General features: G+C 41.2%; 1 protein-coding gene across 1 annotated transcript in view; it reads right to left on the minus strand.

Annotated features, from left to right (window-relative positions):
- Positions 1-15,238, minus strand: part of LOC134345081 (multiple epidermal growth factor-like domains protein 6) — a 372,539-nt gene that overhangs the window by 129,085 nt on the left and 228,216 nt on the right. Inside the window, exon 6 of the mRNA XM_063045213.1 lies at positions 180-302. Coding sequence (XP_062901283.1) covers positions 180-302 — 123 coding nt within the window. The remainder of the gene's footprint in view (positions 1-179; positions 303-15,238) is intronic.

Genomic DNA, 15,238 nt, shown 5'->3' on the forward strand with positions numbered 1-15,238 from the left:
AAGAATAAAGTTTAAAGTGTTTCTTCTCCTCTACCAATATCATAGACCAGATGCTGCCAAGTGGAAGGCAAAACTCGGTTGAAGCGCTATGGAGCAAATAGCAAGTAGACAGCCAATCTGACTCCTAAATGTGAAAAAGGAGCTACAACATAGAAGTTCACTTTGCCAGTCAAACTTACTGATGCACGTGCGACCATCTGCATGGATCTTATAGCCAGGTTCACATTCACAGTAGAAAGAACCCTTGGTGTTGATACAACTTTGTTGGCAGCCTCCATTAACCACAGAACATTCATCAACATCTACAAAGGGAAAAAAAAACAAATTCAGGCATAGACAAAGTTATTTGATGACCTTTGAATGAAAAGTAGTGTACTAAATGTAAATAAACTTATAAAATAACTGGTAGCCATCTGTAAAGCTTTAAGAAACTAACAAAATGTTCCCTGCTCAATAGAATCCCTGTCTACATTGAAGACGGAACAAATCAGAAGGCGTATTCGTGAAGGCTTTTGTGTGTAATTGGAACATAAAAGCTGTTCTGCACACAATAGATAATGCTTGTGGTTATTTCTGTTGATCAGTGGCCATTGGAAAATGGGGCACTCCTGGGCTTGCTTCACCTCGACACATTGTCCAGTGTCTGACACGTATCTACTGGCATCAGTCAGTGTGCAGCAACTATTTCCATAGTTGGCAACAGGAATTGAAGCTTAAAGGTGTTGACCTACAACTTTCCTCTCCACCCACTGTAAAATAAGGAAAAATAACCATGGTGAGTTGTCAACAGAATGCAAATAAAAGATCCCCACTGGTACTTCAATGCTTTGCCCATAATGTCCACTAGACTCTATGCTCTGCCCTTCACATTTGTCCACAAGTATCACTGACAAAGGTTAGAGCTAATATCTCATGTTTTCTTTATGACATAAGAGGAGACCATTCTGCCAATTCTGCCAGAGTCCCCTAGGGAAAGCATAAGCAGTCACAGGGAGAACCTGCAAATTCCACACCAGCATTCCTGGAGGTTCAGTGGAAATCTAGGTCATTGGAGGTGTGAGAAAGCAGCACTACCTGCAGTAACACTGTGCTGCTCCTAAACGCAAGATGCTGCATTCATTGCCCCTTGATGTGCCCACACCTCAGTGTGCCTTTGGGAGCATTGATTGAGCCTCATACAAAGAGACATAGAGGAAAGTGATGTATCCTCCACTCATATGACTATTTGCCTTCTCCTTCACAGCATCCTTTTATGCTGCCACATTGTGAAAATCATGAACAGTGTTCTTTCAGATTATTCACCTACTTCCCAACTACCTGCAGACACCCGGTGTGGACACTAGACCAATAAGTGAACCAAAAGATAGGTGAGCTCCAGATTTGAGGCATTACAAAGCAGCTAGCTACAGACCTTGAAATAATTCAAAACCTATTCCTGTTATCAGAAAACTATGTAATGCACAGACAGATTACAACAATGCATGGCTTCAAAGTGCACTAAGCAAAACATTTGAATCCACCTAATTTCAAAAGTATTAGATTGTCAATTTCAAGTCATCTGCAAGGAGAGTGAGAAACCATAGAACCATAGAAACTACAGCACAGAAACAGGCCCTTTGGCCCTTCTTGGCTGTGCTGAACCACTTTCTGCCTAGTCCCACTGACCTGCACACAGACCATATCCCTCCATACACCTCCCATCCATGTATCTGTCCAATTTATTCTTAAATGTTAAAAAAGAACCCACATTTACCACCTCGTCTGGCAGCTCATTCCATACTCCCACCACTCTCTGTGTGAAGAAGCCCCCCCTAATGTTCCCTTTAAACTTTTCCCCCCCACCCTTAACCCATGTCCTCTGGTTTTTCTCTCCCCTTGCCTCAGTGGAAAAAGACTGCTTGCCTATCTATACCCATCATAATTTTATATACCTCTATCAAATCTCCCCTCATTCTTCTACACTCCAGGGAATAAAGTCCTAACCTATACAACCTTTCTCTGTAACTGAGTTTCTCAAGTCCCGGCAACATTCTTGTAAATCTTCTCTGCACTCTTTCAACCTTATTTATATCCTTCCTATAATTTGGTGACCAAAACTGAACACAATACTCCAGATTCGGCCTCACCAATGCCTTATACAACCTCATCATAACATTCCAGCTCTTATACTCAATACTTCGATTAATAAAGGCCAATGTACCAAAAGCTCTCTTTACGACCCTATCTACCTGTGACGACACTTTTAGGGAATTTTGTATCTGTATTCCCAGATCCCTCTGTTCCACTGCACTCTTCAGTGCCTTACCATTAACTCTGTATGTTCTACGTTGGTTTGTCCTTCCAACGTGCAATACCTCACACTTGTCAGTATTAAACTCCATCTGCCATTTTTCAGCCCATTTTTCCAGATGGTCCAAGTCCCTCTGCAGGCTCTGAATACCTTCCTCACTGTCTACTACACCTCCAATCTTTGTATCATCAGCAAACTTGCTGATCCAATTTACCACATTATCATCCAGATCATTGATATAGATGACAAATAACAATGGACCCAGCACTGATCCCTGTGGCACACCACTAGTCACAGGCCTCCACTCAGAGAAGCAATTCTCTACCACCACTCTCTGGCTTCTTCCATCGAGCCAATGTCTAATCCAATTTACCACCTCTCCATGTATACCTAGCGACTGAATTTTCCTAACTAACCTCCCATGCGGGACCTTGTCAAAGGCCATACTGAAGTCCATGTAGACAATATCCACTGCCTTCCCTTCATCCACTTTCCTGGTAACCTCCTCCAAAAACTCCAACAGATTGGTCAAACATGACCTACCCCGCACAAAGCCATGTTGACTCTCCCTAATAAGCCTCTGTCTATCCAAATGCTTGTAAATTCTGTCTCTTAGTATTCTCTCCAATAACTTATCTACTACTGACGTTAAACTCACCGGCCTATAATTTCCCGGATTACTTTTCGATCCTTTTTTAAACAACGGAACAACATGAGCCACTCTCCAATCCTCTGGCACTTCACCCGTAGACAGCAACATTTTAAATATTTCTGCTAGGGCCCCTGCAATTTCAACACTAGTCTCCTTCAAGGTCCGAGGGAACACTCTGTCAGGTCCCGGGGATTTATCCACTTTAATTTTCCTCAAGACAGCAAGCACCTCCTCCTTTTCAATCTGTACAGTTTCCATGGTCTCACTACTTGATTCCCTCAATTCTATAGATTTCATGCCAGCTTCCTTAGTAAATACAGACGCAAAAAACCTATTTAAGATCTCCCCCATTTCCTTTGGTTTCGCACAAAGCCGACCACTCTGATCTTCAAGAGGACCAATTTTATCCCTTACAATCCTTTTGCTCTTAATATACTTGTAAAAGCTCTTTGGATTATCCTTCACTTTGACTGCCAAGGCAACCTCATGTCTTCTTTTAGCCCTCCTGATTTCTTTCTTAAGTATTTTCTTGCACTTCTTATACTCCTCAAGCACCTGATTTAGCCCGTTTCCTATACATTTCATACAACTCCCTCTTCTTCTTTATCAGAGTTGCAATATCCCTTGAGAACTAAGGTTCCTTATTCCTATTCAATTTGCCTTTAATCCTGACAGGAACATACAAACTCTGCACTCTCAAAATTTCCCCTTTGAAGGCTTCCCACCTATCAATCACATCTTTGCCAGAGAACAACCTGTCCCAATCCACGCTTTTTAGATCCTTTCTCATTTCTTCAAATTTGGCCTTCTTCCAGTTCAGAACCTCAACCCTAGGACCAGATCTATCCTTGTCCATGATCAAATTGAAACTAATGGTGTTATGATCACTGGAACCAAAGTGCTCCCCTGCACAGACTTCTGTCACTTGCCCTAATTCGTTACCTAACAGGAGATCCAATATTGCATCCCCTCTAGTTGGTCCCTCTATATATTGATTTAGAAAACTTTCCTGAACACATTTTACAAACTCTAAACCATCTAGACCCCTAACAGTATGGGAGTCCCAATCAATGTACGGAAAATTAAAATCCCCTACCACCACAACTTTATGTTCCCTGCAGTTGCCTGCTATCTCTCTGCAGATTTGCTCTTCCAAGTCTCATTGACTATTGGGTGGTCTGTAATACAATCCCACTAATGTGGCCATACCTTTCCTGTTTCTCAGCTCCACCCATAAGGACTCAGTAGACAAGCCCTCTAATCTGTCCTGCCTGAGCACTGCTGTAATATTTTCCCTAACAAGCAATGCTACTCCCCCACCTTTCATTCCTCTGCCTCGATCACATCTGAAACATCGGAACCCTGGAATATTAAGCTGCCAGTCCTGCCCCTCCTGTAGCCAAGTTTCACTAATTGGTACAACATCATAATTCCACGTGTCAATCCACGCCCTCAACTCATCTGCCTTCCCCGCAATACTCCTAGCATTGAAATATATACACCTCAGAAGATTTTTACCACCACTCACAACCTTTCTATCAGTGGATTTGCTTAAACTTTCAACATCATTTATTTTCACCCCAGCCACACTGTCAGCTCTGGCACTCTGGTTCCCATCCCCCTGAAAATCTAGTTTAAAGCCTCCCCAATAGCACTAACAAACCTCCCTGAAAGGATATTGGTCCCCCTGTAGTTCAGTACTGTGCTCAGGCAGGACAGATTAGAGGGCTTGTCTACTGAGTCCTTATGGGTGGAGCTGAGAAAGAGGAAAGGTATGGCCACATTAGTGGGATTGTATTACAGACCACCCAATAGTCAATGAGACTTGGAAGAGCAAATCTGCAGTGGGGGAGAAATGCATCCCAAGATTAGTATTTCTAAATGTGCAGCTACACAAGCATTTTTGTAATAGAATCCACTTCCAAATTTTTATTCCATTGACTTCAACTGGGTCTGAATTTTGAAAGCAGAGTACAATACACAGACATTTACTTCTGTTGATCCATGTACAGATTTGCGTTCCTGTTATGCAGACCATTTAAAATCCAGAACACATCACCAATCAAGCTAAGTGCATTGTAGAGGAAATTGTAGGCACCTGAAAACTTAATCTATGTTCATTGTACTGTTTCTCCATTAAAAAGTGAACCTTAAACTTTGTGGTTTAAATACAGATTTCAAAGCATTTATACGCAGAATCAATGAATATGCATTAAATCCAAGCTCACAGTTCTGCACAGTGTAGTACTGTTTATTACAGTTCAGAACTCGGGAAAACTGTATAAATAGCAGGGGATGGTTTGTGAAGACACTTATAAGAAAATGAGCAATAAGGCAGGAGCCAGTTAGTAGTCTTGACACACGATCTACAGTACTGTGCAAAGACTTAAGGCACATATATATAGTCAGGGTGCCTAAGACTTTTGCGCAGTACTATAGCAATTTTATGTATTGCACTGTACAGCTGCCACAAAATAAATTCATGACATATGTGAGTGATGATAAACCTGATTCTGATTTGGATCTGTATTGTGAACTCAGAGGGGGAAGAAGGCAGGCAGGGGAAATTAAGGTTAGGAAAAGGGGAAGAGAGTGGCGAGCAAACAAGAAACAGCAGGGAGTTACTCTATAATGATCAATAAAATAATTGTTTGGAATCAAATGACATTCCCTGGCGTCTCAAGTCTGGATGTGTCTGCACCTGCGCCAACCACCGCCCATCCCCGGCATTTCTTCTCTGCCACCTGTCCCACATGCCTCCCGTGTCACTCCACCCCGTCATTCCCAACAACCTTTGCTCCCACCTGATTTACAACTCGCTCTGCACTCCATGTCGACAAATACGCCACTGTGCAAAAGTCTTAGGCTCTAGTGTGGTGTGTGTGTGTGTGTGTATACACACACACACATACATACATACACACACATATATATACACCTAAGACTTTTGCACAGTACTGCTGTTCAGCTTTATTTTCCTACATTAAGTGCAGAAATGGCAAATATGAGGGAACATGGCTTTAATCTGATAGAGGGAAATTTTAAAGGATGTGTGTAGGGTAAGTTTTCATTTTTACAGGGATTCACAGGTACTGGGAACTTGCTGCAAGTGGTAGTGGTGAAAACAAGTGTGACAGTGTCGTTAAAGAAACGTTTTTGACAGACATGTTAACATGCAGGGAATGGAAGGATATTGATCGTGTACAGACAGTTGGGATTTCATTTAATTTGCCATAATTGCAAAATAGACCTGGTGAGCTGAAGGGCCTGTCCCCTTGACATACTATTTGGTGATTCTATGTTCTATAACCATCTCCCTTAATTCCATGTCCTCGAAGAGCCTCAGTTGTTAGTTCAATCATCCCTGTTTTGGATGAGTCAGGGTAGAGATTTCCAAAGATTCACCAGCCTCACAATGAAATAATTTCACCTCATCTCTGAGGACAGAGCTGTGGGTGTTGTCTACATAAATTTCGGTAAGGCATTTGACAAGGTCCCACGTGGTAGGTTCATTCAAATGATTGTGTTGCGTAGTATCCATGTTGAGTTGCCATTTGAATTCAGAATTGGCTTGTCATAGTTAGCAGCAGATAGTGGTCGATAGTTGACAGGACTTCTTATGACATGGTGTTTCACAGGGATCCATATGGTGATCTCTTCTGTTTGTGTTATATACACTGTTTGTGATAAGTGGCCATTGAATTTATGTTCGTGGTCTTCTGAAACCCGTCCACTTCAAGGTTCAGTGTGCTGTGCATTCAGAGAACCTCATCTACACAGCACTGTTGTAATGTGAGGTTATTTGAGTTACTGTCATTTTCCTGTCAGCTTGAACCAGTTTGGCCATTCTCCTCTAACCTCTCTCATTAACAAGGCACTTTTGCCCACAGAATTCTAGCGCACTGGATGTTCTTTGTTTTTCGCTCCATTCTCTGTAAACTTCAGTGACTGTTGTGTGTGAAAATCCCAATCAGCAGTTCTGAAATACTCAAACCACACTGTCTAGCACCACCAATCATTCCACTATGGTCAAAGTCACTTCAATCACATTTCTTCCCCACTCTGATGTTTGGTCTAAACAACAAATGAACCCCTCGACCATGCCTGCATGTTTTTATGCACTGTGTCACTGCCACATGATTGGCTGATTAGATGTTTGTATTTGTGAGCAGGTGTAAAAATATACCTAACAAAGTGGCCATTGAGTATATGTCATGAAGGAGTGTCATGGTAGTATAGTGGTTAGCACAGTGCTTTACAGTACCGGCGACAGGGGTTCAATTCTCATCACTGCCGGTAAGGAGGTTGTACATTTTCCCTGTGACCGCATGGGTTTCCCTGGGGTGCTCCGGTCTCTTCCCCCCAGTCAAAAGATATACTGTTTCGTAGGTTAACTAGATTGTAAATTGTCCCCTGATTAGGCTAGGATTAAATTGAAGGACTGCTGTGTGGCACAGCTTGAAGGACCTGTATCTCAATAAATAAACAAATTTGTTGTTTTGGGGTGACAGTACTGTGTAAGGCATAAACATTAATATAAATTACAAAATTAAAAGTAATGCAGAAGGTGAATAATTAAGTAGTGCTGATTGACCTCAAATCTCTTCCAGCTCTTAACGAAGTAGAACCATTAATGGTCTTCTTCATAATTGCATCAATATGATGAGCCCAGGGTAGATCCTCTGAGAGATTTTGGTCAGGATCTTGAAGCTGCTCACACTTTAACCACTGACCCTTCAATGAGGACAGGTGTGTGTTCTCCTGAGTTCCACTACCCAAAATCGTTGGTCTTGTTGACATTGAGTGTGAGGTGGTTGTTGTGTTATCACTCAACCAGATGACCTACCTCACTCCTGTATGCCTCCTAGTCACCATCCCAGATGGCGATGATCTCAGAGTGTGTAGAGAATGGACAAGTACATTATTTAGGCAGAAGGGAGCAGTTTAGAATAATAATAATATTAATAATAATAATAACTGAGACCACTCCAGCAGTTAAGAAAAGAAAGACACACATGCAATGCTTGTTAGGAGTAAACACATTAATAATGCATGTTTATTACCGAGTAACAGAACTTAAGACTGACTTGACAGGATACAGGGAAAACTTCATCAACAGTTACAAAGTAATACAAAAGTTCCAAGCAATTGAGTGTGCTTGTCTATGCCAGTACCTCAGGTTTTACCAGCTTGAGCTGAGAAAAAAGTAATAATAATAATTATAATAATACAGAGCCTTGTCTGGCTGGCTTTCATGATTACTGGTGTTCCACAAGGGTCTGCGATACTTTTTATGTTATATGTCAATGATTTGGATGATGGAATTGATGGCTTTATTGCAAAGCTTGCAGACAATGTGAGGATAGGTTGTGGGGAAGGTAGTTTTGAGGAAGTAAAGAGGCTACAGAAGGACTTAGATTAGGAGAATGGGCAAAGAAGTGGCAAATGGATAATAGTCTTGGGAAGTGTAAGGTCATGAACTTTGGTAGAAGAAATGAAAGAGTTGACTATTTTCTAAATGGAGAGAAAATACAAAAATCTGAGACACAAAGGGATTTAGGAGTCCTTGTGTAAGAAACATAGAAATATAGAAACATAGAAAACATACAGCACAATATAGGTCCTTCAGCCCACGATGCTGTGCCAAGCATGTACTTATTTTAGGAATAACCTAGGGTTACCCATAGCCCTTTATTATTCTAAGGTCCATGTACCTATCCAGGAGTGTCTTAAAAGACCCTACCATATCCAGCTCCACCACCATTGCTGGCAACCCATTCCACGCCCTCACCACCCTCTGTGTAAAAAAACTTGCCCCTGACATCTCCTCTGTACCTACTTCCAAGCGCCTTAAAACTGTACCCACTCTTGTTACCCATTCCAGCCCTGGGAAAAAGCCTCTGAACATCCACATGATCAATGCCTCTCATCATCTTATACACGTCTGTCAGGTCACCTCTCATCCTCCGTCACTCCAAGGAGAAAAGGCCAAGTTCACTCGACCTATTCTCATAGGGCATGCTCCCCAAACTGGGCAACATCCTTGTAAATCTCATCTGCACCCTTTCTATAGTTTCCACATCCTTCTGTAGTGAGGTGACCAGAACTGGGCACAGTACTCCAAGTGGGGTCTGACCAGGGTCCTATACAGCTGTAACATTACCTCTCAGCTCTTAAACTCAATCCCAAGGTTGATGAAGGCCGATGCACCATATGTCTTCTTAACTGCACAGTCAACCTGCACAGCAGCTTTGAGCATCCTATGGACTCAGACCCCAAGGTCCCTCTGATCCTCCACACTGCCAAGAGTCTTACCATTAATACTATATTCTGCCATCATATTTGACCTACCAAAATGAACCTCCTCACACTTATCTGGGTTGAACTCCATTTACCACTTCTCAGCCCAGTTTTACATCCTATCAATGTCCTGCTGTAACCTCTGACAGCCCTCCACACTATCCACAACACCCCCCAACCTTTGTGTCATCAGCAAATTTACTAACTCATTCCTCCACTTCCTCATCCAGGTCATTTATAAAAATCATGAAGAGAAGTGGTCCCAGAACAGATCCCTGAGGCATACCACTGATCACCAACCTCCATGCAGAATATGACCCGTCTATAACTGCTCTTTGCCTTCTGTGGGCAAGCCAATTCTGGATCCACAAGGCAAGGTCCCTTTGGATCCCATGCCTCATTACATTTCCAATAAGCCTTGCATGGGGAACATTATCAAAAGCCTTGCATGGAGAACATTATCAAATGCCTTGCTGAAATCCATATACACTACATCTACTGCTCTATCTTCATTAACGTGTTTAGTTACATCCTCAAAAATTCAATCAGGCTCATAGGGCACGACCTGCCTTTGACAAAGCCATGTTGACTATTCCTAATCATATTGTGCCTCTCCCAAAAGTTCATAAATCCTGCCTCTCAGGATTTTCTCCATCAAGGTACCAACCACTGAAGTAAGACTTACTGGTCTATAATTTCCTGGGCTATCTCTACTCCCTTTCTTGAATAAGGGAACAACATCTGCAACTCTCCAATCTCCAGAACCTCTCCCATCCCCATTGATGATGCAAAGATCATTGCCAGAGGATCAGCAATCTCCTCCCTCACCTCCCACAGTAGACTGGGGTGCATCTCGTCCAGAACTGGTGACTTATCCAACTTGATGCTCTCCAGCACGTCTTCTTTCTTAATATCTACATGCTCAAGCTTTTCAGTCTGCTGTAAATCATCCCTACAATCGCCAAGATCCTTTTCCATAGTGAATACTGAAGCAAAGTATTCATTAAGTACTTCCTCTATCTCTTCCGGATCCATACACACTTTTCCACTGTCACACTTGATTGGTCCTATTTCTAGCATCTTACCCTCTTGCTCTTCACATACTTGTAGAATGCCTTGGGGTTTACCTTAATCATACTCGCCAAAGCCTGTTCAAGGCCCCTTCTTGCTCTTCCAATTTCATTCTTAAGTTCTTTCCTGCTAGCCTTATAATTTTCTAGATCTCTATCATTTCCTAGTTTTTTGAACCTTTCATAAGCTTTTCTTTCCCTCTTGACTAGATTTTCAACAGCCTTTGTACACCATGGTTCCTGTACCTTACCATCCTTTCTCTGTCTCATTGGAACGTACCTATGCAGAACTCTGTGCAAGTATCCCCTGAACATTTGCCACATTTCTGCTGTATATTTCCCTGAGAACATCTGTTCCCAATTTATACTTCCAAGTTCCTGCCTGATAGCTTCATATTTCCCCTTACTCCAATTAAATGCTTTCCTAATTTGTCTGTTCCTATCCCTCTCCAATACTATGGTAAAGGAGATCGAATTGTGATCACTATCTCCAAGATGCTCTCCCACTGAGAGATCTGACACCTGACCAGGTTCATTTTGCAATAGCAGATCAAGTACAATCTGTCCTCTTGTAGGCTTATCTACCTATTGTTCTTGAACACACCTAATGAACTCCATCCCATCTAAACCCCTTGCTCTAGGAAGATGCCAATCAATATTGAGAAATTAAAATCTCCCAACACGACGACCCTGTTATTATTACATCTTTCCAAGACTCCCAAAAGATTAATTTGCAGATTGAGTCTGTAGTGAGGATCACAAATACGATGTTAGAATTCATTTCAAGAGGACTAGAATATGAAAGCAAGGATATAATGCTGAGGCTTTATAAAGAACTGGCGAGCCCTCGCTTGGAGTATTGTGTGCAGTTTTGGGCCCCTTATCTTAGAATTATGTGCTGAAACTAGAGAGGGTTCAAACAAGGTTCACGAAAATGATTCCAGAATTGAACAGTTCATCATATGATGAGTATTTGATGGCTCTGGGCCTGTATTCACTTGAGCTTAGAAGAATGAAGGGTGACCTAATTGAAACCTTTTGAATGGTGAAAGGCCTTGATAGAGTAGATGTGGAGAAGATGTTTCCTATGGTGTGAGAGTCTAAGACCAAAGGACACATCCTCAGAATAGAGGGGCATCCTTTTAAAACAGAGATGAGGAGGAATTTCTTTAGTCAGAGGGTGGTGGGTCTATGGACCTCATTGCCACAGGCAGCTGTGGAGGCCAAGTCTTTATATCTATTCAAGCAGAGATTGATAGATTCTTAATTGGTCAGGGCATGAACAGATACAAAGAGAAGGCAGGAAGTTGGAGCTGAGAGGGAAAATGGATCAGTCATGATGAAATGGCACAGCAGACTTGATGGGTCAAATGGCTTAATTTTGCTCCTATATTTTATGAACCACAGCTTGGCACTCAATACTATCATCTCCTCAAAACTAATCAATAAGCTTTAAAACCTTGGCTTCAATACTTCCTGTGCATTTGGATCCTCAATTTCCTTACTTGCAGATCCCAATCAATTGGATTTGGCAACAACATCTCCTCCACATTCTCCATCAGCACAGGTGTACAACATGGCTGTGTGCTTAGACCCCTGATCTATTCGCTTAACACCTACGACTGTGAGGTTAAGCACAGCTCCAATGCCATATTCAAATTTGCTGATGACACCACTGTCATTGACCAATTCTAAGGTCGTGACTAACCGGAATATAGGGGTATGTATCTCACTCAATGTCAGCAAGACAAAGGAGCTGATTTTTGACTTCAGGAGGAGGAAACTGGAGTTATATGAGCCATTCCTCTTCGGGGGATCAGCAATGGACAGGGTCAGCAACCTTAGCCTCCTCAGTAACATCCTTCAAGTGGACCTGTCCTGGGATCAGCACATAAGTGTAATTCGGAAGGAAGTATAGCAACACCTCTACTTCCTTAGAAGTTTAAAAAGATTCGGCATGACATCTAATACTTTGACAAACTTCTATAGATGTGTGGTGGTGAGTATATTGTCTCATTGCATCACAGCCTGGTATGGAAGCACCAATGCCCTTGAATGGAAATTCTTACAAAATGTAGTGAATACAGCCCAGTCCATCATTAGTAAAGCCCTCCCCACCATTGAGCACATCTACATGGAGCACTATTGCAGGAAAGCAGCATCGTTCATCATATATCCACACCACCCAGGTCATGCTCTCTTCTCCCTGCTACCACTAGGAAGTGTGAGCCTCAGGACTCACACCACCAGGTTACCTCTCAACCATCAGGCTGTTGAACCAGTGAGGGTATTCAACTTCTCTTGCCCCATCACTGAACAGTTCCCACAACCTGTGGACTCTATTTCAAAGACTTTTCATCTCATGTTCTTAATATTTATTGCTTATTTACTTATTCTCTTTTGTATTTCCAGTCTGTTGTCTTTTGTGCATTGATTGTTTGTCCATCCTGTTGGATGTGGCCTTTCATTGGTTCTGTTCTAGTTCTTGGATTTACTGAGTATGCCCTCAAGTAAATTAATCTCAGGGTTGTATACATACTATATTTGTACTTTGATAATAAATTTATTTTGAACTTTGAACTTCTGAATAATAATAAAAATAATTTACTTATAGAGCACTTTTCATAAAAATTATGTAGTTCAAAGTGTTTTATAATGGGATAAAGTGCAAACCTGAAAATAAAATAGAAAATAAAAATAAACGTGAAAATAAAAGAAAAAATTATGTTAGTTAAAAGCAAAGTTAAATAGGTTTTGAACTGGTGTTTAAAAGTATTAACTGGATCTACATCCCTTATAGTTTTACAATAGGTATTGAATGCCACAGTTTAGAAGGGTCGTTCAAAAAAGCTGACCTCCCAATAATCACACACCTAAACTGTGAATGTAGACTTGAGAGCTTATGCAAGATTATAAAACAAAAAATATTCCATGATCCCAAACCATTAAGAGCTTTAAAACATTTAAGAGAACTTTAAAATCAATTCTAAAATGTACAAGAAGTCAATGCAGAGCAGCTAAGACAGGACTGATACGTTCCCTCATCACGGTTTTGCCTAAAAGTCTAGCAGTGGTGTTCAGAATGAGTTGAAGTCTGTCAGTAGATTGCTTTGGAAGCCTAGGAAAAAGTACATTGCAGTAATCTAGTCTATCAATATAAAGGCATAAATTAGTTTCTGAGCATCACTACATGTCAGAAACAAATGTACTTTTGCACTATTTCTAAATCAAGGATAACGCCAGGCTGGTTGCTTCTGGTTTTACAAGGTTAGACAAGTTCTCAAGTTTATCTCTTTTGCCTTTGGGACCAATTAAAAGTATTTGAATTTGATCTTCATTTAGTTTTAGGTAATTATTTCTTATCCCTATGTTTATTGCAGCCATACCAGAAGTCAAAGATTGTCAGGCTCAACCGAGGTGTACAACTGCATGTCATCTGCATTACTGTGCAAATCAAGTTTATACTCGCTAATGATGTCTCCTAAGGGAGCATGTATAAGGAGAAGAGCAGGGGACGAAGACAGCTTCCCTGAGCAACACAAAAAGATACATTGTATCTCTTATAAAATTCATCTTCAAGACAGACTGAAGAGTTTTCTTTCCAAGACATATGAATGAAACCAAAGAGGCCAACCCAGTTCTCAGGCAATCTTGGAGGATATTGTGGTCAATTGTGCTGAAGGCAGCACTTAGAACTGTGACTCTGTTGGCATCAGTGCTAAATCTAAGGTCGCTGACAATTTTGTACAGCCATATCCATGTTGTGGTCTGCTCTGAAATCTGCCTGAATCTTTCCTAGAATATTGTTGTCATTCAGAAAGTTGTTGAGTTGGTTGAAAATGACTTCCTCAAGAATCTTGCCCAGGGAAGGAAGATTTGTCAAAGCCCTATAGTTAGCTGGTATCTCACCATCAAGGTTTGGCTTTTTAAATGGGGATTTCACAGCTGCAATTTCCAAGGCATCAGGCCAAACTCCAGTTTCAGGGGATGCGTTAAGATTTTTTTCTAACAGAATTGGGAAAAAATAGCTATTAAAAGAGTCATTAAAAAGTTAACATGGCAAGTAAACGGTTTACTCTTTGTTACAATCTTATTCTGTTCTGAATCAGAAATACTTGTAAATTTTGACAAAGTTGGTGTCTTTTTATGAGGCTGGCCATATAGAGGTTACCAATATCTGTGGTTATACTTTCCCTAATCAAAGTAATTTTGTTGATTAAAAAATGACTAATTATTCACATTTTGTGACAGACTGCGGTTGGGGCAGGGTTCAACAGTTGGTTTATAGTTGAGAACAATATTCTTGAATCACGGATATTCTCTGTCATAATCTTGGGAGAAATGGGCCTTTAATTACTAGGTGAATAAGTTCAGCACTACATGATGGGCCAAAGGGCCTGTTCCTGTGTTGGACTATTCAATGAGAAATATGGCCAACCTCTGATCCTGAAACTGTGATCCTTGGTTCTAGACTTGGACTAGGAAACAGCTGGGAGCAACAAACAGTAAATCCCCAAAAGCTGCTAACTCCGGTCTCTATTTTGATTGGAAGGAAACCGACAAAAACTCCAAGAGAAAAGCCCCAAGGAGCACTATGCTTAACTTATACAAACAGCAGGGAAAAGGAAGCTATCTTTATGAAAACAAATCCTGGAGAGTCAAATAAATATTTGGACACTTCCTTACTTAGTAACACAAATAAAGTGATAAAATTCATCTGCTCAGGAAAGGAGGACAGTTAGAACAGAGATAAAGAGAGATTCCTTTGGCCAGAGGGTGGTGAATCTGTGGAACTCATTGCCATGGACGGCTGTGGAGGCCAAGTCACTGGATATATTTAGGTGCTGGGGAGAAGGCAAGAGAATGGGGTTGAAAGGTATGATAAATCAGCCATGAACAAAAGGTGAAGAAATTTGATGGGTTGAA

Source organism: Mobula hypostoma, chromosome 4, assembly GCF_963921235.1.
Source record: "Mobula hypostoma chromosome 4, sMobHyp1.1, whole genome shotgun sequence".
Classification (NCBI taxonomy): Eukaryota; Metazoa; Chordata; class Chondrichthyes; order Myliobatiformes; family Myliobatidae; genus Mobula; species Mobula hypostoma.